At 39.6% G+C, this 23949-nt stretch overlaps 1 protein-coding gene across 1 annotated transcript in view; it reads left to right on the forward strand.

Annotated features, from left to right (window-relative positions):
- The window catches only part of CAPN13 (calpain 13), a 106885-nt gene that overhangs the window by 21258 nt on the left and 61678 nt on the right, over positions 1–23949 (forward strand). The window contains exons 4-7 of the mRNA XM_042446033.1: positions 205–323; positions 9964–10097; positions 17366–17540; positions 20060–20134. Coding sequence (XP_042301967.1) covers positions 205–323; positions 9964–10097; positions 17366–17540; positions 20060–20134 — 503 coding nt within the window. The remainder of the gene's footprint in view (positions 1–204; positions 324–9963; positions 10098–17365; positions 17541–20059; positions 20135–23949) is intronic.

Below are 23949 nucleotides of genomic sequence, written 5' to 3' on the forward strand. Positions count from 1 at the left end.
AAAACAAAAACAAAACCCCTCAATTCCACCAATCTAACCCTAACTAAATCTGAGTCCATCCTTATACTGAGTTAGGTAGACTGCCAGACAGACTGTTTTTAGGGTAGCTTCCTATGTTCTTAATGCTCCAGTAAGGGATATTTACTAAGGATGTAGGAAACTAGTTTTGAAGTCAGTGACAATTTGTCTCTTTCCTTCTTCAAGGTGATTGTTGGGTCCTAGCAGCCCTGGGTTCTTTGACTCGACAAGAGCGGTTCCTGAACAATGTTATTCCAAAGGACCAAGGATTCAAATACAATTATGCAGGGATTTTCCATTTCCGGGTATGTAGCCTAGTGTGTTGTTGTAGTAGTGTCAATGTGAGTTATGTTCCAAAATTCCAGAACCTAGAGCTGTTAATGGTGATAGATAATAATACTTCTTTATTGCTCTCTGCAAGTAATAATCAAAATGTAAGTATCACAGCAAAAAACAAACAAAAAAAAAAACAGATGGACAAAATACGTAACATCTTAATTAAAATATATTAAAGTTAAATTACATGAATTTTGCCACAACAGGGGAAACTTAAAACAAAAGATGGTCAACTGTTTATGTGTTTAAAAAGCCCAGTGTATTTCATCCTCTTTGTGGAGCTTCTCTCTTTACCGTTTTCTCCATTTTGTCTGTTTGCTTTTTTTAAAATCTCTGCTTAAGCCATATTTTACTGAACCCCACAAGCCTCACAAATTTAAAAATATATAAGGTAAGATGTACTTTGTCTCACAATAAGTCTTAAGAGATGTGGGAGATATAAGAATCTTGACTCCAACAAAATTCTTTTCCATCTCTATTAAAAAGTGGAGTCTATGGCATTATTTGAAAACATTTCCCACTATCCTCTTATCTGCAGCCCAGTAAAACTGGATCTACTTTTATTCTGACAAGAAGATCAAAACCAAAGCAAACAAAAACAGCCCAAAGACCCCACATCCCTGAATCAAATATCAGTTTCCATAATGTTCTTCAATGATCTGTTCAGAGTTGCTGCTAACACAGCACAGCTTGGTTATTAGTTTTCATACAACTTTGTAAAGGGTGCATCATTTTTTCTACAAAGACATAAAAAGCCTATTTTCTATTTCAGCAGCAGTGGCTGACATTTTATATTACTTTAAATGATTTCTAGAAACTGGAAAGCACTACTTTAACAACTGCATACACAGATTGTTTATAAGGAGCCTGATATAATTTCATGCAGAGCTTGGAAAAGTTACTTTTTTATTACATCTCACAGAATTTTCCAGGTGTACTGGCTGGAAGATTCTGTGAGTTGTAGACACCACCCCATATATTTTCCAAGCTCTGGTTTCATATCTGTGCAGGAGTGAGCTTGTGAAATAACTAAATGGGAGACTAGCTAGGAATCTGTCTCTGGAAGACAAGTTGGAATGGAAATGTAGCAAAGAGCATTGATATTATTAATTACTAAAGGAGTGATCTATCCTAACCCTAACTTTAAAGCTGTATATAAAAAGGACTGAGCTTGCATGCCTTTGTCCCTCTCTTTTCTCTGGCACCCACTGAGGCTGCTTAAAAGAATGGCATTATCAGATACAGACCAGCAGAGCAGCCATGACACAGGATGTGCTTGGGGGTCAGTGGCACCACCACACCACTTCTAAGCTCCAAACCATGGGAAGAGAAAGTTCCTCTAGGCTTGGAGCTTGGTGGTGTCAGTGTGGCTTGACCAAAGCAGAAAAGGTTGGTACTGCTACTTCCCTCAGTCTGGACTATACTCCTGTGGATGCAGCCTAGAAATGCATAGCTCTCATGAGTGTTGCATCACATATTTCATATTCATATTTAGCTTGTAGTGTACTAAGTCCCCTTGATCCTGTTCACATCTACTACTGTCAAGCCTGGTGTCATATATCCAGTATTTCTGCATTTCATTTTTCTTGCATAAATATAGTACATTACATTTATTCCTGCTGAAGTGGATTTGACTAGCTTTGGCCCAGTTCTCCAATCTGTCAAGGTCATTTTGAATTCTGATCCTGTCCTCTGGGGTATTAGATAACCCTCCTAATTTGGTGTCATCTACAAATTTTATAAGCATGCCCTCTACCAAGTAAATTATAAAGATGTTGAACCACAACAGGCTCAGGACAGAACCCTGCGGCACCCCGCTAGTCACTTCTCTGCAGGATGAAGAGAAGCCACTGTGTCAAAGTAGATAGCACTCACAGTAAGCCAGTTATTCTGGCACCCAAGGCAGAAAATCCCTCAAGCCTTTCTCTCTCTCTCTCTCTCTCTCTCTCTGTAAAACTACAGTAAAAAAAGTAAATGCCCAGCAATTTACTTGCTTTATATGACAGCCAAAATCTGCTGACCTAAATGGTCATTTCACTCTGCCTAATAGTAGAACCAACCCTTGCTGCTGCCATATTTCAGAAATAAAGCAGTTTGACACCACTTTACTAGAAATAATATGGAGGAGTAAATATAAAAAAAACTTGTCTTAAGCTGCATCTGCACTGCAAAAATAATGCAGTTTGACACCACTTTAACTATCATGGCTCCATCCTATAGAATCCTGGGGTTTGCCGTTTTGTTAGGTACCAGTATTCTTTGGCAGAGAGTGGCCTTGTCTCAATTCATATTGCAAATGCCTTCGGCCCCATTCAGGATGAAGGTGGAATATAAACATAATAAATAAAACCTGTTGGAAATTTTATGTATTGTATTCTCTTTTCCCTCCTTAGCTAGACAGGGACTTCTCTCTATCTATCTCATTCTATCTATACATATGACTCCTGTCACTCAATCTTGGAGGCTGTTTAACAGACTCTCTCTCAAGATTCTAAACAGTCTCTTCTCAGTGCAGTAACTGTCTCCTCTCAGTCTAAAATTAACAGTCTCCTCTGAGTTAGACTAACAGTCTCTTCCTGCTATAATAATGATTGTGAGATTTCATCTCTTTCCCCAAACCATCACCAGTTAGGATAGGATTTAGTTTGTTATGTATTTATTTATTAAAGTCATTATTATTTGTTTTTAAACTACGGACTGCTTGTTTGTCATTTTTTTTTTTTTTTGAGTACGTCTTTATTCTTTAGGAAGGCAGATTTAGAATAAATAGTCTGACCCACACTTTTGCTGTTCTGCTAGTGAAAGCTGAACTCTAACAAGTTTAACTGTCATACTTGCATATTTTTGTTGCCCTTTAAAGGGTTAATATCATGGGAAACTCAAAGTGCACTCCACAAAACCAAATAAAACAAAGATGTAGATGATCAACTAACAAAGCAGTGTTTACATTTGCTATAAATATATTTGTATTCTGTGATGTCATGATAAATTATGAAGCATACAGGGGCTCATTGTGACAGTTCCCATAGCCAATGCTCAATGAGAGTCCAAACATGCAGGCTGCTATTTTGATTCATGTGGTCAAACTAGTTCTAGCTATTTTTATCCCCACTAAGAATAAACATTTTGTCAAGCAGATGGGTCAATTCCTTATTCAAGACCAAACCACTTGCAAATAATTTGAATTAGAACAGGGATAGCTCAGGATCTCATCGCCTTCTAGTTACCTGGGCTCCCAACCTGTGTCCAACAATATAGTTCAAACAAACATCAACACTCCATTTAAACCCTTTTAAATATTCAAATATCTGGATATTATATTAGGAGACTAAACAGGCACCTTAATGATCTTTTAAGAAATTATATTAAAATGGACATAGTAGTAAATATAAAAATATTTGAAGTGAATAAAAAAAAATCTAGGAAGCACCCTGCAAATCTTAAAAGAATACAAATGTATTTACTGGCAAGCTTCTCTGTGGAGGGTTCATCACAGCTAGGTTGAGTCTACTTTTCAGCAATGTATAAGACAGAGAGGGCTTGAAAAATGGTACAAGAACAGTATGTTAAATGGATACTCCCAACCCATTGACTGAAAGACTGAAGGGTGACTGAAATATTTCAGTGTGTTCTCCTAAGCCAAGCATGGTCTCAGACAAAACAGAAAAGGTTGTATTATCTGTTAATGCTGTTCTTAATTTAATTCACATTTGGCAAACTGGTTTCACTGATTTCTATTGGATTTTTCTGAACCTCTTTAACACATGACTGCTGATTGGCTTTTAATGACCAAGTTTGGCCTTTGACTGATATTTGCTTATTGTTCCATTGGTTTTCCTCTCCATAAGTTATTATGTGTGTTGGAGTTATTGTTTTTAAAGAAATGGAAAACCGTATTAACACATTTTAAAGTGAACCAATTAAATAAGCAAAAAATTGGTAACCCAACAAATCCAGGTCACCCTGCACCCTTTCAAACCATGATTTTTTTAAAAAAAATATTATTTCTGATTCACTGAGAACTTTACTTTGATCTTTTTGGATTGTATATTTTAACCTTGTAAGCCGCCCCGATTGCATTTTGTAGAGAGGCAGGATGATGATGATGATGATGATGATGATGATGATGATGATGATGATGACGACTTTGCTGGAGCTTGGGACAGTTACTTTTTGGCACCAAAAGTCATAGAACTTCCCACTCAGCTTGGTTAATTGTAGTCCAAGAAAGTAATTTTTCCACATTCTGGCCCTTCAACATTATCAGTCAACAGATGAACCACAAAATACTACATGTAACTGTCACCAGCTTTTAGTTGAGAGCTGAAATATATACCAGTGTCAATGAGTTTGGAAAGATGAAGCTCCCAGTGCATCTTCTCTTGTCTATACCTTAGTTCTCTACCAAGAGCTACAATTAAAGATGAAACAAGCTTGATTATTTTTACTGGCTCAAAGCAGTGCTTTTGCTTTGATGGTTCAGATAAACCCAATTTGCATCCACAGCCTTTCTAGTTCTTGTTATGCAAAATTTAAACTTGGCTTCCTGGATTTCTTTTTAAGTTAAATCAACAGGGAGCTTTTGCAATGTGGGAGGGATATCAAATGCTTCTTTCTATTTCAAACTTCAGTAATCCATTTTTGGCAGTTAATCTTTATGGATATCAAGCCTAAAGAAAAATAGCAATCTTAACTTCATACCTGAAGTTACCTAACTTTTTTTTAATAACTGAAGGACACACACACACACACACACACTTACATGTGTATGTCAAAAGGAGAAGGTGACTTAGGGTGCACCTACAGTGTAAAAATATTGCAGTTTGACACCACTTTAAGTGCTGAAGTTCCATCCTATGCAGCCCTGGAATCTCTAGTTTTACAAGTTATTTAGACTTCTCTGCCAAAGTGCTAGTGCCTTACAAAACTACAAATCCCAAGATTCTTTAGGAAAGAGCCATGGCAGTTAAAGAAGTATCCAACTGCATTATTTCTACAGTGTAGATGCACCCTTTGTGGTTTGGAACCTTATACAATGCCCAGAAGCCTCAGTAGATCCAATGGCCAGGTAATCTGGGAGTCCAGGACATCTAGTAGGCCAAAGATTGAGAGCTATGATCATAGACTAGGTTAGATCATTTGGTCTATTTAATTTGATGTTGCCCGCACTGAGGTATTCATGCATTACTTGCATGTGATCTGAAGTGGGACTAGGGTAGTGCTTCTTCCCTCCCTCTCTTTGTTTCCTCTGGCTAATCCTGTCTCTGAGTATGGACATATCATAAAGAAACTTATACAGTGGGTCCTTGTTATACGCTGGGGTTTGGTTCCAAGGTCCCCCATGGATAACAAAATCCATGGATGCTCAAGTCCCATTAAATATAATGACAAAGCAAAATGATGTCCCTTATAAAAAAATGGAAAATCAAGATTTGATATTTGAAATTGATACTTTTTTTAATATTTTAAAACCATGGATGCTTGAATCCATGTATAAAAAATTTGTGTATAAGAAGGGCCGACAGTATATAAACTCACAGATAGGCCTACATAAAATCAAAACACCCACACAACTCAGTTGTGTCCATGTGAAAATGCTTATGTATAGTTGTAGGCAATTTTCCTTGAGGTGTGCATTTTTGTACACGATTTCCCCTGCTGTAAACATTTTTCTGTACATTTTAAAATCAGAGAGCTGCTTAGGAAAATGTAGAGTAGGAAGAAAAACAAAGGTTAAATATGTTCTTGTCTTTGAAGAACAAATTAAATCAGCTCCATATGAATATCACCCCCATTTCTGTTCTTTTCTTAATTCCATTCCTTGATTTTATTTTTCTCTTATCTTTATTGCTATCTTTTTATAATGCAGATCGTTTATTCCTTTTATAGTTTTATTGTAAGTCAGGCAAGGCAGGTATTCAAGTGGAGTAACAATTCAAAAAAAAGATGACAATAAATACATAATAAATAAAACAGACTACCAAACTTAAAAGCAGTAGCAAGAGCTTAAAAAGCAAACAATAGTAAGCGGAAGAACCCACAGAGACAAGAGTAGTGATAAATAAATTAAATTAAGCAACAGGAGAAGCAAAAGCTTATTTTAAATGAAATGTTTTCAATTGCTGGCAAGATGGGGCCTGAACTGGCTGTGTGACTACCCAGGAGAGAGATTGTGGCGGAGTAATGGGTTGTTCTATGAAAATGTCAAGTCAGCACGCAGTGGCAGTGAAAAGGGCAAATCCCTTTTAGGCTGTACTTTCTCTTCTTTTTTTAAGGACAGAAACTGAAACTAAAATGGTTAACTGGTTATAGTTCCATACTGTAGATTTATTGTGTGTCCTCATTTGGAACGCTGAGCACCTTTCCTAAAAAGAAATGATAAGAGGGTTTGGGCTTTTTTTTTTTAGTTTAGAGAAATGACACATTCAGGGACACATGTATGACAGAAATTTATTAAACAGTTACAGTATTCTTATTCTTCTTGTCATCCCATCTTCTTCCCAGCCTTGAGACTTCAGGAAGTTTAGAAAAGTCAAAAACAGATATAGCTAAAAGTACAGATTATTAAAATATGTTTTTAATCAGTGGGTTAGTTTTTATTCAGTGGATCTGTTCTCATTGGGATTGGGAACTGAATTTAGGCTTCTGTCACATGATTAGTACTGAGCACTGGAAATGGGTCTTAGAGGTGTGAAAATCTGTCACTTCCATTTTCATTTCCCGTTTCCCCATTGTTATTCTCAACCCACCTTTGTTCAGTAGTGGATTGCAGGACATTTTTTCTGTCTGGAACATTGCATGGTTGAAAGAATGCAATCTTGACGCCAGTCAGAATTCCAAGGGGAAGGCATTCCAATGTTGGGGTACCACAACTGAGAAGGCTCTATGCTATTTCCACACATTTCTTTTGGGACACAGAGAAGGGCCCCTTCAGAAGACCCCAATTCTCAGGCAGTTATGCAAGGAAAGGTGCTCCTTCAGGTACTGAGGTCCCAAGCCATTTAGGGCTTTACATATCAACTCACTTTGACATTTTGAATGCATTTTGAATGCAGGCTGAAAGCAATGTACAGCTGATGCAGCACCTTTAAGACCAGTGTTACATGTTGTCCATGTGGTATTCTGATCAGCAATCTTGCTGCTACATTTTGCACTTGCTCTAATTTCTGAGTCCTCTTCAAGACTGAGCTCCACACACAGTGCATTACAGTAGCCTAATTGAGAAGTTTCAGTTGCATGGACTACTGTGGTCAGAATAACTACTTCAAATTTTGTGATGCAATTCTGAGATCAAAAACTGGATATAAAAATTGAATATGTTACAGAAAGGAGTGGGTAAATTTTATATATTAGGGAACATTGTATGGATTTTCAGGTTGTTATTTTTAACTGCAGATTCAAACAGGAATTGGAGAGAACAGAGTTATGTTTGAATACATGCAAAATCTTTTCCATATAAACTGATTTATGGCTCTATAAACTGTAGATCAGAAGGACAAAGTTTGGCCTTCCAGATGTTGTTGGACTAGAAGTCCTATCAGATCTATTCAGGATAGCTATTAGTGAGGAATTCTCAACATTTGTAGGGACATACACTGCCCACCCTTGTTGTAGGCATTGGGGCCATTCACATTACCTTTTACACTGGTTTTGAAATCAGTTCTTCCACGTGAAGTTCATACTGGGCCCGATTCTGTCACAATCCATGTCGAGGCTTGCACAAGGAAATGCCCCTTATCCCGGGGTATCCAGAATTGGGCTAAAATCCGTCTTTTCTCAAAAGACCCTGGTTCCACAAAATATGAACTTGCCCTCGATCATGATCCGGGCAAATTCAGGGAGGGATTAAGGTCAGAGGGCGGGCAGAAGTCAGAGCATTCCCTCCCTTCATCCGAGGGGAGGAAGAGGAGGAGGAGGAAAGAGCCGAAGGACTGGAGGCTGAGAGGAGGCAAAAGGGGAAATCAGGGTGACTTTTGGGCTGCAAAGGGCTGTAAGAGGGAGGGGGGATAGTGAAGAAAGTGATGGAGGAGGAGGAGGAGGAGGAGGAGGGAGCCTGGGAAGAAGGGAGACATGGAGGGCATCCTATAATGAAGCAGGAGGAGGAGGATGAAGGAGCCAGGGCAGCTCAGAGGGAGGTGAGGGTCGGAAGGAAGGAGGAGGAGGAGGAGGAGGATTGCCCAGGGAAATAGGGCTGTGGGACCAAACTGGGGTATGTAGGGAAATGAATGCAGCAGAAGCAGCCTCTTTTGACAATTTATGCGCATGATTTTTTGGGTGCTTGCTTGTTCTACTTTCATTTCCTCTTGCTCCTGGATTATTATTATTATTATTATTATTATTATTATTATTATTATTATTATTTGTGTTATATGCGGATGCTACAGTCAGAATGCCTGCGCTGCATTTCCCTTTTATTCCCAATTGATTCCATGGGTCAGTTGGAACTGACAGGTCACTCTCTCTCAGCCTCAGTGGAAGGCAATGGCAAACCTCCTCTAGCAGGAGGAAAAGGGTCAGTTCAGTTCAGGTCACAGGCAGGGCATGAACAGAGCTCCCATCAGGCACCTTCCCCCCCTTTTTTATTTTTTAAAATTATTTTTGACAAAATATGCGCATGTTTTTTTTTTCTTGAGGCAGATATATAGATGGAGAGAACATGGCTAGCTGCTTGTTCACTTTCCTTTCTATTTGCTGGCTTTCAGCAAAGGTGAAATGTTGCAAATGGGCTAGACTTTTTTTCCTTTGCGAATCAATCCCACAATTCGAATGTTACATTTGTTGCTCTTGTAAATTAGGCAATTGGCAAAATGATACATGCTTTTGCTACTGTCTCTTCAGGGGTAGCCCTGAATTGCTTTTAAAAGCAAAAAAGAATGCATGACAATCGCATCCTTTTCTGGCATTTCCGAGGTGAGGAATTTATCATCATCATCAATCATCATCATCATCATCATCATCATCATCATCATCATCATCATTATTACATGTGTAAGAGGCATTCTGGGGTGGCAAGGACTGGGGGATACAGGATGCATTAACTTGCATTTTGGGGTTGAAAATGGGGCCAAGGGCAGATCATAACCTGCACTGACCCAAATGCCCCCCCCCACACACGAGATTTTAAATTTTGACAAAACGTGCGCACTTTGGGACATTTTGTGCATGGCTCTTTAAAAAAAAGGAGGGAAGGACTCACACTTCCAATGACGATTGCTTGATTGACAGCAGGTGCCTTCAAGTTAAACCCGATAAGGCATTCGGGTTAAAATGCCCCTCAAATCTAGTGGGCACTTCCTAACGGAGAGATTCGGGGGAGGGGCATCCGGATCTACCCAGTTCCACCCATGTTAAACGGGCCAGTGGGAATGGGGCCAGTGTTGAGCTAAGTAGATCAGTTGTCGCTGTGGCACAGATTCCTGTGTATTACCAATGTTGGCACATAGAGGTCTTAGCTTTAAAGGTTAACCTGGCTCACATGAGCTTGGTATTAGTTGCTTTGGATGCCTGTGTGTGCTATAAGAGAATTTTAACATTTCATTTTGGATTCCTTTTTGTGGCCTTTAAGTAGTGTCCTTATAAGTGAAGTTCATCCTTTTCTCTCTTTTCTAGTTCTGGCACTTTGGAGACTGGGTGGATGTGGTAATAGATGACCAACTTCTTTTCCACAATGGAAATTACTTATTTGTCCATCCCCGCAGTAAAAATGAATTCTGGCCACCATTGCTTGAAAAAGCCTATGCAAAGTAAGTATACATTGAACCCATTTGTCTTTCCAATTTTGTGTAAATCAGCAAGTAAGCCCTGCATCATATTAACTGACATTATAGGCAGTTGATGTAGGACTTTATCACAAAAGACATATACAGTTGACTGAATGTTTTTTGTATTCCTCTTTAAAGTAGATTCCATTGAACTAATCATTCAATGGTAAGTAAGCTCTTTGGTAAATGCCACTGATGTAACAGATTTACTTTAGTTAGGTCTAACAGTAGGATTCCGATCAGAAACTGTTTCTAGGGACAAGGTAGATCCACATTTCCTTTGTTTGCTGGTGGAGTCTAGTGGTTAACAGTGCAATGTTTACAAATGTGTACTCAGACATACATCTGTGTTCAATGAGATTTCATAACAGATCAGTGGATGTAGAACTTAATTAATAGGATGGATATGGAAAGTTTTGCTTCTGGGGCTACTCATTCCATTTAGGAAACTTGCATCTGTCATTCTTCTTATCTTCTATCTGCCTTCTCTAGATTGGTTTGTCCATACATATAAGTGATAACAATGTGCATTATCCTATTGCTGAATACTAGCACAGAAAATTTAATCCCTCCCTGCAGTCACAGTGAAGGCAGCCTCCTCACTTATTCTTGACATTAAGCAGAATTGTTTCATTTCATTTCACATGAGCTCCATTTTTCGCTATATTTGGATGGAATTTCAGTTTCTTGAGAATTACAATTTGCCTTTCTCTGCAACAGTACAAAACAAAGCAGAATTAGAAGATATAGCCATATTAGTCTGTAGAATCATTATGTAGAGTGCTCTTGAAGCACCTTTGAGGCTAACTGGGGGGAAAAAGAAGTTGGTGGCATGAGCTTTCATAGACTTAAGTCTACTTCTTCAGAAGCATTTGGTGACAAAGCAGGATGTTCAACAGCAAAACAAAAGAACAGATGATAATTAGCTGGTCTTTAAAATATGGCTTTTGGGACTCAAATACATTTTAAATTAGAAAGAGTTGATTCAGGTACCACTTTGCTAAACACAGAGGCATCACTTGGGGGGGAGGGAGTTCCTACTATGGAAGGAGAGGTGGAGGCCCTGATTCCATCAAGGGCTAAAAGGACAACAACTGTGAGGATGTTGATGGGAGCAGGACCTTCTTCTCTCTTCCCATGGCTGGAATGCAGATTCTGGGCACCCTGTTCTGGGGCTGTTGGCAGCTGCACCCATGGAACAGGGATGTTCCTCCTTCCCCAAGAGCCCTGGTGGCACGGTGGTTAAATGCCTGTACTGTAGCCAATCATTCATAACCACAAGGATGTGAATTCAATACCAGCCAGAGGCTTAGGGTTGACTCAACCTTGCATCCTTCCAAGGTCACTAAAATGAGAACCCAGTTTGTTGGGGGCAATTAGCTTACACATTGTAAACGGCTTAGGGAGTGCTAAAGTGCACTGATAAGTGGCATAGAAATGTACTTGTTATTGCTATTGCTGTTCTCCACCAGTTCTGCCACTGCCTCCTGCTCTTAGCTAATTTCCTCTAGGCACTGAGCCCCTTGGAGAAAAGCAGTGATGAAGCTGTTCCACTGACACAGCCCCACTGGTCCATTTGCAGCAAGGATTTTGCTGCCACAATGGCCACTCTGGATAATAATAATAAAATTTTATTTGTATACCGCCCTTCTTAAAATCAGGGCGGTGAACAGCAATTATACAACAGTACAACAATAGACCATACAAAATTAATTAAAACAATTCAATAAAAATAATAAAATTTCATGCCGGCAAAACAATGCTGACGAAGGGGGGGGGGGGGGGGGGAGGGGATACTACTTCCTCCTTTTCTGGCTCAAAGTGAATTGGCAAAATGCATTGATTTCTATGAGGTGATTCACCAGTTCACCGGTTTGAAGCCCAGGAAAGGAATCTGATTTAGTTGAGACATTCACTAAATGCTGAAATACTTGTCTATTTGTTTCAGGGGGAGAGGATATTATTTCACTTATGAGTATATTTGCATATACATTTGTCCTTGACTTCTACATTATTTAGGCCATTATTGATTATGCAAACCTAATCCATTCATGTATCCCATGTAACAGTAATATTTAACATTAAAATGAACTTAAGTCCAATGTAGTTCTTAAACATTTTTATTTGCAGTTTTATTGTTTTCTTACCATATTTTCACTTTAACCACATGAAACTATGTGAATACATTTAGGCTGTGCATATGATATTATAATTTAAGGTGTAATTTTAATTTTGTTATTTTTTATGTCTTTACCATTTCATTCAGTGATTTACAGGATTTAATGATTTATGAGTAACATTAGTACAAAAACCATTACTAAGGATTCTGTATGGGCTGATGTGGGAGGAGGTCTACAGGGGTGACACCATAAGTTATTGCACTGGGTAACACCAGTCCTAGTGACACCACTGGCTAAGCAGCATTTTCATTCCAGATTGTGATTACGTTAAAATGAAAGGAAATGCTGTTTACGAGATTGTAGGCAAGAGAATTTTCCCCTGTGCATACTATAAATTTCTTTCTTGCCAGTCTAGGTAGGGAACATTATTTTAAAAAGCAATTAGCCATGAATTTCATTTTCTGATTTTCTATGTTACTAAGATAGTCTACTTACTGTGGTTTTTAATGGCACGTATTCCTGTTATCTATAGTAGATTCTGATTCATCTACCCCTTTTCCTTCTCTGCATTCGTGATAAAAAGCCCAAGATAAAGAAACATACTTGAAAGCTGCCACCTGGAGATACCCAGACATGATGCTATCTGATGAATGTTCAATGACCTGAACAAAATAAAATTGAAGTAATCTAAGATTAGTGCCCATGTTGTACATAGATTTGCTAGTGCTTACTTCCACTCTTTACCTATATGCTTACTGATTTCTATCGAATCACTTTCCAGCAGTGGCAATTTGTTTTATTGAATTCAGAAGATTGTAAACATGGAACAAGGGAAGATGTTTAAGGCTCTCAGAATGTGATGTGTGGCATAGCATTGGTGTTCAAAATTCAGTAAGGTACAAAGGGCTATCTAAGGATATAAACAGATTTAAACTGAACAGAAAAGAAAAGCCAAAGCAGTTAAAATAAAATGTGTTTTAAAATATTTCTGATATTATTTTAAATCTTTATTTGTACTTAAATATCTGATAACAAGAACAATAAGTTTAACGAAAAGACAGGAATCTCTTTCTTTCTTTGGAAGGGATTTTCAAATCTAGCCCAATAGAGAATCATAGATTGGAAGAGACCCCAAGAGCCATCTAATTCAATCCCATGCCATGCAGGGATACTCAATCAAACATTTGCCTGTCTGGGATGAAAGGCAATGTGTCACTCCCCCATGCTTCCATGTACAGAAGCTAACAGGATCAGCAATGGAATCATATTTCATTGCTAGTAATGGCTCATATACCTCTGTCCATGCAAATGCATGTCTTTGTTGATGAAAAGCCTAAGATAAAGAAACATACTTGAAAGATTGGGTAATTGAGTTATCTTGGTTGAATAACTCAGAAGAGGCAACTATGGAGATTGCCACAGGTGTCTCTCCAGCTCTTTCCCGTGGCATGTGGTGGGTGACTATAAAAAACTGGGTGTTGGATTAGGTAGCTTTTTGGTCTAATCCATCAGACTATACTAATGTTCCTTTAGAGCAGAGCTGGGGAAATTTTCTTTTAGAATCTCAACTTTGGAGAAGGCCAGTTTCAGCCTCTATTGCAATAGTCAGGATTAAATGGCCCTCCAGATACTGTGCTCAGTGATTTCAGTGCTCAACAATCTTAGCCAGCAGAGCAAATACTGGGGAATTCTGGGAGTTATATTCTAACTAGATTTCATGGGCTACATGATCCCTGTTGCTGATCTATCATTTATAGCCATAATTTTTTGGTCTTTCAAAGTGCCTCTTGCCTTCAGGTTTAGACTGTAAGTATAACCCACCATTAAGTCTCATTATACCTATTATGTATGTACTATTTTCCCCTCTCTGGTCAATGGTCTCCTGACAAAAGGCTTCAGTTTATTTACTAGCAGGTGATGTGGTACTGAACCATTTTGGCTTCAGGTTTGAAACCACAAAAACGTGTGTGTGTGTGTGTGTGTGTGTGTGTGTTGTGTGTCTTCAAGTAATTTCTGACTTATGACAACCCTAAGGCAGCCCTATCATGGGCTTCCTTGGCAAGATTTGTTCAGAGGAGGTTTGCCATTGCCTTTCCCTGAGGCTGAGAGCATGTGACTTGTCCAAGATCATGCTGTGGGTTTCATGGCCAAGAGAGAATCCAACCCTGGTCTCCAGGGTCATAGTCCAATGCCTAAAGCATTACTGTTGCCCTATTAGGAAGGAAAAGCTTCCATACACACAGAAAATGTTGCATAGAAAAGAAATCTATCATAACCTTCAGTCTGAAATGAATCAGTCACTCAAAGAATCACTTTATTTATATTCTGTCATTTTTCCCAAGGGAAAGGGGAGGTCATTTGTCATAGAATCATAGAATTGTAACAGCTGGGATGGGCTTCACGGGTGATGGATGTCCACTCCCTACTCAGTGCAGGATCTCCAGCTAAAACATCCTCAGTGGGTAGCTGTTTAGCTTCTTTCTGAAGACATTCAGAGAATGAGGCCCCAACAGCTTTCTAGGCGACTTTGCTGAACAACTCTTAGAAGGTTATCGCAAGGGGGCAAAAACGTCCCCCGATGTGTTCTAACGAGCACGAGCATGGGCGCGCACGGACCATGATGGGAACCTGATGAGAACCAGAACGCTAGTTTACCGCACGGTGGAACGCCGCCGCTGCCACTGGGCATTCCCATTGGGTTCCCGATGTGTTCCAGGAGGCGCCATTTCTGGGAACGCTTTTGAAACTGTTCCCAGAAATGGCACCTCCTGGAACACATTGGGAACCCAATGGGAATGCCCGGCGGCAGCGGCAGCGTTCTACTGTGTGGTAAACTAGCGTTCTGGTTCCCATCACGATCCATGAGCATCCGCGCTCGTGCTCGTTAGAACACATCGGGGGACTTTTTGCCCCCTTGCGATAACCTTACTCTGAAGGGGTTCCTTCTAAAGTTCAATTGAAATCTACTCTCCTGTTGCTTAACCATTAGATCTAGTTCTACCCTCTGTGGTGCAGAGAACAAGTTTGCACTGTCCTATTTGTGACAGGCTTTTAGGTATTTAAATAATTCAATCATATCAGTACCCTCCCTTCTCTTCACTAGGCTGAAAATACCCAGCTCCTTCAACTTTTCCTCATATGATGTGGGAGTACTTATCCATGTGATTTCTAACTTTAACTTTCCAGTGATCTCTCTCTCTCTCTCTCTCTCTCTCTCTCTCTCTCTTTCTCTCATATCCCACCTTTCTCTTCACATGAGATCCAAGGAACAGTTACAATCCAATAAGAGTTTTACCATCTCATTTGATGTTTGTATGAATTATCTTTCCCTCCTTCTATTTCCTTTCAGCCACTCCAAGCAATCTACTCCCCTTTGGCAGCTACAATCAATGTGGCACAGCAACCTTGCACATCTTCATTAAATGGCTATTTTAAATATAAATGTTGCTTGAAAACAGAGATCCTCTTCACAGCATGATATTGATCAATCCTGTTTTCCCACAAGAAAAGTGAAAATGTCAAAACTGACATTTACCTGTGTGCATATCTGTTTATTCTGCATGCAACTCATTTTCTTCTGGGAAGGATTTCAAACAGCCTCATTCACTAATCATTCTTATGTACTTACTTGCATGTGTTGGTGAAAAGGATGGCATTGGCCTTATCGTTTCCTTCCCTAGCATCTTTATATCTTAAAACCACATCCAGTAAAATGGCCCAGTAAAAATAAAAGTGGGTAAAGTTTCACTTTCTGTAATGTTTCTATTATTTTTCCAAGCGCCAACTCATTCTGTTCCATTATCAGTTTGTGAAAGTTTGTATGCATTTGTGTATGCATTTCACCTTTAATATGCATTTCTTTCCAATAAAATGCTCTAAAAAAGTGAATGTTCACAATCAGTTTCCTCAGTATATGCTTTTTTGGTATGCTCTTTTCTCTAATGTATGCAATCCTTAATGTATGTATTTTTGATCAGAGCACCATGTCATAAATGCAGAAAAGTGAGAAAACCAAAGGATGCTTGTGTTCCACTTCATTTTATCAGTTAATGAAGTGTGAATATTAGTTACGAAAGTGTGAATCATATCATTCATTTTATATTCAGATACAGACTGAACAGCTTTCTCTGCTGTCCCTACGGTAAAAGCATCTTTCAGACGTGGCCTTAAAGGCCACATTTTCAAGTGACACTTAAGGTGTTTCTTTGTGTTTTGTTGCTTCTGAAGTTAATAACAGCACATGAATTCAATTAAAAACTATTTCTTTTTCCATTTTTTAGTTCATATGAAGAGTGTTGAAATATGACACTAAACTTTAGCAGCTAAGAAGAAAACACACTATGAATCTGCTATAACTTTGCCACCAATCAAACCTCTCTCCTGTAATAATAATAATAATAATAATAATAATAATAAGTCTTTATTTCTATACCGCTTTTTCGGTGATCAAAGCGGTGTACAGCAAAAATGTTAATACATACAAGTTAAAATAAAACTGTGAATCTCAAATTACATAAAAATGCATAAGGCACGTAAAAAACACCTAAAAACATACAACCAAAAATCTTCGGTCAATGACATGCAAATCTATTAGAAATAATTATTACAAAGAGTTAGACGAATATGCCAGTCGGAATAAATGTGTCTTCAGAGCCTTTTTAAAAGCGTCTACAGTAGAACAGGCTCGGATTTCGTCAGGAAGATTATTCCAAAGGGTAGGTGCTGTCACTGAAAATGACTTCTTGTGAGTTGTTGTCAGTCTCACTTTTGGACATTCTAATAAGAATTTCCCTGATGACCTGAGAGTGCGGGGCGGATTGTGTGGGAGAAGGCGCTCCTTCAAGTAGCTCAGGCTCAAGCCATGTAGGGCTTTATAGGTAATAACTGACACTTTGTATTGGGCCCGGAAGCTAATGGGGTGCCAGTGAAGAGATTTTAATACCGGTGTTATATGGTCTGCCCTAGATGTTCCAGCGACCAATCTGGCTGCTGCATTTTGTACTAACTGAAGCTTCCGGACTTGGTACAAAGGTAGCCCCATGTAGAGCGCATTATGCCATACAAATGTTATATAAATACAGATGAAATCCCCTTTCTTCTACTACCTTGACATTTTCTTTCATCTTCCAGGTTGCGTGGCTCCTATACAAATTTAGACCAGGGCTACCTTTCAGAAGCTTTGGTGGACTTCACTGGTGGGGTTCAGGTGCCTTTTAGCCTTAAGAACCCTCCCGCTTGTCTATTTGATATGCTACAAACAGCTGTAGAATCAGGCTGCCTTATGGGATGCACCACTCCTGAAGGAGTAAGTCAGTAATTCTTTTGTTTGGTTCCATTGTATGTAAATACCAATCTTCCTTCAGATGCAGTTCCACAGTAGGGGTGCTACTACTGAAAACTCCCAGTCTTAGGTATCTAACAACCTGTATCTTCAGAAGGCTGAGCACATATTTCATGATGGTTGTATATTATGGACTATTTCATATGGAAATAAGCATGAATATAATATAGTAAATGTAATGTAATATAATGCCGGTTGAGTCTCCCTTTTCCAAAATGCTTTGGGCCAAAAATGTTTTGGATTTTGGATTATTATTATTATTTTTTTTTAAATACCTGTGTTTGCGTATACATACTTAATGAGATATCTTGGAGATGGGACTCAAGTCTAAACACAAAATCTATACAATACTCTGAAGATAATTTTATTCAATATTTTAAATAACTGTGTGCATCGAACAAAAGTTTGTGCACATTAAACCATCAGAAAGCAAACATGTTATTATCCCAGCTGTCCATGGAAAAAGTTTTGATTTTCTGGAATATTTTGGTTTTTGGAATTCCAGATAAGGGAGACTCAACCTGTTTAGTGTAATATAGTATGATATAGTGTGATATATAATGTCTGATAACATCTTCTAGTTCATCCCATCTACCATGGAGTTTTCTGCCTTGCCCCCCTTCCCATCAAAAGTCCAACCTTAGAGAGGAGCAAAAAGAATATGACCAGAGGGAAGATCTAGATCCACTGGATCTAAATGCTTACCTCAACATGCACTGAAGTGTAAATATCTAACTCAGTGTCCTATTGCTGTTTGTAGAGCAAATGCTTTATGTTTTCAGGTTTTTGTAGGGGAAAGAAGAGAGGTGAATATGTCCAGCAGAGATAGCAATGAATTGAAAAAATGACTCCCTGATACTTCCATACCACTAGCAAGAGCCTGTCAGGGCTTTGAACAGAATAGAACTTCTGAGAGTGATGCACTCCCTCTATCTACCTGGGACCTCTTTACACTATATTATAGCACTATATTTCCACTTTAACTTCCATGGCTGTGTCCTATGGAATCTTGGGATGTGCATTTTTAGCCAGGGAGCTCTAGTGCATCTTCAAACTATACACCTCAAAATTCCATAGGATGAAGCCATGATAATAAAAGTGGAATCATAGTGTTATAGGCAAAAACTATGGATGCCGGCCATGGAAGCCTTTGATGTTTATCACATTATGCTCTTAAAGAGGTACTATTCCAGTGTGGCAGTTTTAAGGAGCTGAACTTCTCTGCCTGAGAATTCTAAATACCCCTCCTTAAAACTGCCAATCCCAGCATGCAACAGGAGGCAGCTAGAGGAGTCACACTGGAATAGTACCTCTTTAAGAGCTCGTCTGATAAACACCTTTGACTTCATATCAGCCTGGCATCCTTTTGTGGTTGCTAAAATGAGTACCCAGCTTGTTGGGGGCAATTAGCTTACACACTGTAAACTACTTAGGGAATGCTTAAGTGCACTGATAAGCAGTATAGAAATGTACTTGCTATTGCTATTATAATGGTTTAGTGTGAAGTGGCTCCTGGACTTTGCACATCATGAGCATTCCAAATTCAGATCTCTGTACTGAGTTTATGCACTGTCTTTCATATTACAATAGGTGTGGATTCTTGCTCATGGGAGGACTATTCTGGATGATTCCTTGAGCTATATTTATGTATAACATCTGTACAGACACATGCTGCAGATGACCCAGTCTCCAAAATGTAACAGCTAGGTCACAGCTGCAATTTGCCCATGCACAGATGGTTCCCCCCCTTCCTCATATGCACATAATATGTGGGAAATAAACACAGTGTTTGTGAGTGGGGTGGGAACGGAACTGATTTCCCATCCATCCTGATGTTACTTTTTGAGGATTCCATAGATGAGGCCATGACAAAGTAGAATCGTGGTGTTAACTGTTTAGTGTGGAAAAACCCCTTGGATGTCTTCAATACTGTATTTGGAATCAGTTTTTTTCCTTCATGACATTGTGTTTGCACTCTGGGCTAAGCCCAGTTGGGCCTCAATAAAGGGTACCCACTCCACCATGCTCCCAATGCTTTTGCCCAGTAGCTCCCTAGGGCTCCATACACTTCTTGTTTTTACTAAATTTAACTCTTCATGCAGGGAAAGTACTAAGCACCAGGCAGGGCAGAAAACAGGGCAGCCTAGACTGCATTTAGTGTGTGTGTGTGTGTGTGTGTGTTATGTTGTTCTGGCCCTTATGAAGATCTGGCAGCCAGCTGGCAGACTTTGGAAATGCAACTTTTGTGGACAACAACGTCCAGAATCCTGGAGCCAGAGGGCTAGTGACACCTCCAGCTGTGGGATTCTGGAAGTTGTCATCCCCATCACTGTGGTTAATTTCCTGCCTAAAAAGAATGCCATTCTAACTCCCCTCAACAAAAAATCCCAAACTACATCGTACATTGAATCAAATATATATATATATATATGTTTGTGAGTACTTTCACATTGTTTTTTAAATGTTTTTTCCCTCCCATTCAGAAGTTCTCACGTAACATGATTTCAGAGAATGGAATTGTGCAACTTCATGCTTACACTGTTGTGTGTGCAGCAGAGGTAAAGAAAAAAACACCCTTCCTATTCCTCTTTAGTGCTTTCATCTCTCCTAATGAGTGACTGACCATCTGCTGTTTTTATCTATTTTCATGGATTCATTGGTTTTAGGTGTTGATCTAATCTAGAGCTGCATACATATCGGCCATCAGATACTTTTATTTCACCCTTTCTGGTTTCCAAACCTGGGGACTTTATAGACAGCTAAAAGGGTAATTAAGGGACTAAACAGACCGGCTGAAAGGGCTGGTATCGGGGTCGAGTGGTGGTGTGGTGGCTGCACAATGCATGCCCCAACTCCACCGCTAAGCCACCATCATGCTGCCTGTCCAACCCTTTGGTGGGCAGCATTATGGTCCTGCTTTGGTGCATTGTTCAAATGATGCATGCCGAAAGGAGTGCCATTGTAGCAGCAAAGGTGCAGTTGTTGCAGCCCTGATCTGGCACACAAAGAGGCAGCATGACATTCACTTGGGTTTATTTCAGTCATATTCACTACCAGCAAATAGACTTTGGGCAATTTTTTAAAGTCCCAATTTAATGAAGACTTCCAGTACAGTGAGTCAAGTGGATCAGCTTGTGTCAGGAAAGAAAGCTCAAAGGCGCCCAAGAGGACAGGGTTGGCACTCCAAAGTGTACTCCAAATTTTAAATGAGTTATCCAACGTGCTGAAATTATTTTGGTGCTAGGTTTCTGCTCCTTGTGTAGTTCCTTGAATTGAAGCCTGTGGCAGAGTGACTTACCCCTCTTATACAGAAGCATCTTGAGACCTGTTACCAATCAAAGAAGATCTTGACAAGGTGGTTTCACAATGTATTCTGAAAGGGGGAACAAAAGCCCCCTTAAGGTATACATATATTGAGGAATAGGCCTCATCTTAAGTAGAGGCTCTGCAATCACATATAGTACAATTAGGCTTCAGGGAAAATGTGGAATTGTGTAAGTTGCCAGCTGGCGACCAGCAAAAAAAGAAGCACTGCTACAGATTCCAAAACACAAATTGCACCATAAAGAAAAAAAGAGAAAAAAATGAGAGCAGCCAAGGAGAGTCATTCCCCCTTTTCATCCAAAAGAAGAACCAACAAATATATTATTTCAATGAAAATACAACTTAGGGCCAAAACAGACAGTCCTGAAAGTCCAGCTTAATGCTGGCTTGGGGGCTTGGCATTTAGACACACCACACCCCCTAGTTGCCCAGAAGCCGTGCTGGTGATTACATGCTGGCCGACTTCCAGGTGACTTAGGGGCATAGCATTCAGATGCTACTCACCCCAGAGCTGGTGAAAAGCCAGCTTGATAGGTGAAGGGGTGAATTTTTTCTGCCCCAAAATGGAATGGTCTTTTCCCACTCCTATTTAGGTCAGAAGCTGGCTGAATTGGTGCTGCAGTGTGCAATTGCTGTGGTCCCCATCTGGCTCTTTCAGGGGTGGCATCATGCTGCCCCTTTGTGGCCATCTGTTTCACCCCTTAGATTCGAAGCTTTAGAATGTGACTAACTAAAAGAATCAAATTGAAACCCAACCAGGAAATGTAGTGATATAGGAACAACAAGTTGGCTGCCCTTGCTCCTTCTCCTCCTCCTTCTCCTTCTCCTGGATGAATCTTTCACATGTTACTTGCATGGTGGAGTCATGTGCTGAAAGGCAGTGAGATCTCACTGTGGATCTCTTGTCTGATATCATGGGATTATATTTCCATGCTTGTCTTTGACATCCACATGTAAACTGTGGATAGCTGTACTAGAAAAAAACAGGCCAGGTAGATTACAGTAGCTTCCTTGCTGGTGGCAGATGGTCACTCTAAATGTCAGTGAGGCACTGAATCCAGTCGAGGTTTTAGTCTATACTTCACTGGAGTTACCCAAGCCATTGAACCTGTTTTAGGGATAGAGTTCAGCACCCTGGATAGTTGCTTTGATATTTGTACTAAAATGTGGACTGGATTAACTTTCTCACTGGATCTGGAATGTCTAGCTTTCACTACTGTTAACTGGACCCCTGATTCAACAATTCACTTCTTATTCAGGCAGACCTTCAGGCAGCCCCTTCATGTGGCAGAAGTGGCTTTTAATGGGGCTAGGCTTTAATCTTTTCTAATGTGTTTTAAATGTGTTGACTGTGTTAAGCAGTTTTAACTTAGTGCTTTTAACAGAATTGTTTGTTTAATTATTTTTTCAACTTTTGTCTGTTAATTGGTTTGTTTGTCTGTTTGTTTTTTAGCTGCACCTTGTTTTAAATTGGATGTAAGTTGCCTTGGGTTCTGTTCAAGGAGAAAGGCAGGATATAAATTTAATTAATTAATTAATTACATAAATTAGCCTTTCCTGGAGAAATCTGGGTTCAGTCTATTTCCCCACCATCAAAACCATCAGTTTTTAAAATCCCACTAATGAAAACTTAAATGCTTTTCTGTATTTGGTGTGAGTCTGAAAAGCGCTGTATTTTCCATGGAGGAGTGTAAAGCATTGTAAAGTGAACTATAGAGACACCTGCAGAAAAAGCTGTGGGCTCAATTACACAACCTAAGATCACAGTTCCAATAACTGCTTTGTATACGCTAAAGTGCAGGTTCAAGAGTTCAGAGTGGGATGAAGGAGTTGTTTTCTTTACCTGAAAAGCCTCTCTTTCCCAAGTATAAACCTTTCCTTTGCCCAGGCTTTAATATCATCTTCTGCAGAGGGAGATCAATTTGGCAGAAAGAAATAATCCAGCAATCAGAAAAGAAAGCAAAGGATTTACTGTGGTGAAGTGCTTCTGCTTTCAGAGCTCATCCCTCCAGAACCATCATTTATGATGTTCATATCCACTACAGCAAAAGAAAGGGCCAGGGCGGACAAATGACCTCAGCTAATCCTCTAGCATTCCTTCCCTTGCCAGCTATAAGAATGCTCACTAATATGGGATATATATAGTTGTTTTGGGAACTAAAGTGCTTTGCAAAGATGTGAAGAACTCTGTGGTAGAAATATATCTTAGCATCCAAATGGAAGATCATTACTTGATCTTGGCCTTGTCTTAAACATCCCAATTATTTCTATGTAGTTTGTTCTTTTTCAAAGCATGTTTCAGGTTTGGAGAGGTTCCAGCTCTATTTTTTTGTGGCCCTGGTGATCTTAAACTGGAGACAGGAGGCCATTGTGATCAGATGAAGGGCCATATTGGATCTGGCCTGTTCAGTCCAACATTTTGTTCACATAGTGGCCGGTCAGTTGCCCACAGGATGCCTACCAACTAAGGGACGTGGTCAATCAGTTATCTATGGGACTAGCCACTGAGTTGTTGATATCTTGCCTGTGGCCAATTCTAGTCCATTCTGAAGGACATTAATCCCCCATTGAGGGAGGGGGGGTGTTTTATGTCCATTCAGCAACTGATGTACAGTTGCTGTATATCCTACTGCCTATTATAATTATTATTATCCCATCCTTTCCCCAAAACTGAGACTCAGGGCAGCTTACAATAATTGAAAAACAATACAATATGCCTATGAGTACTGGAGGTGTTACATAGCCATCCTGACTAGTAACCATGGATGTCCCCATCTTCCATTACTTTATCTAATCCTTTCTAGAATGATGAGAGAGGGAGAGAGACCTGTCCCTCTTTACTTTCTCCATCTTGTGCATAATTTTAAACAACCAGATCCAGCTGAGGAGGTCACGTGGCCCTCCTAGGTCATGAGGCCCCAGCAGCTCACTGTGGGTGTCCATCCCTCTTTGATTCTTAAGGTAATTTTCTATCCCCTTACAATGCATTCCATCTTTTATATTTGATGTTTAGTTGAAAAGCGCATAAATATTCACTCTCATATGAGAG

Source organism: Sceloporus undulatus, chromosome 1, assembly GCF_019175285.1.
Source record: "Sceloporus undulatus isolate JIND9_A2432 ecotype Alabama chromosome 1, SceUnd_v1.1, whole genome shotgun sequence".
In the NCBI taxonomy this organism is placed as follows: domain Eukaryota; kingdom Metazoa; phylum Chordata; class Lepidosauria; order Squamata; family Phrynosomatidae; genus Sceloporus; species Sceloporus undulatus.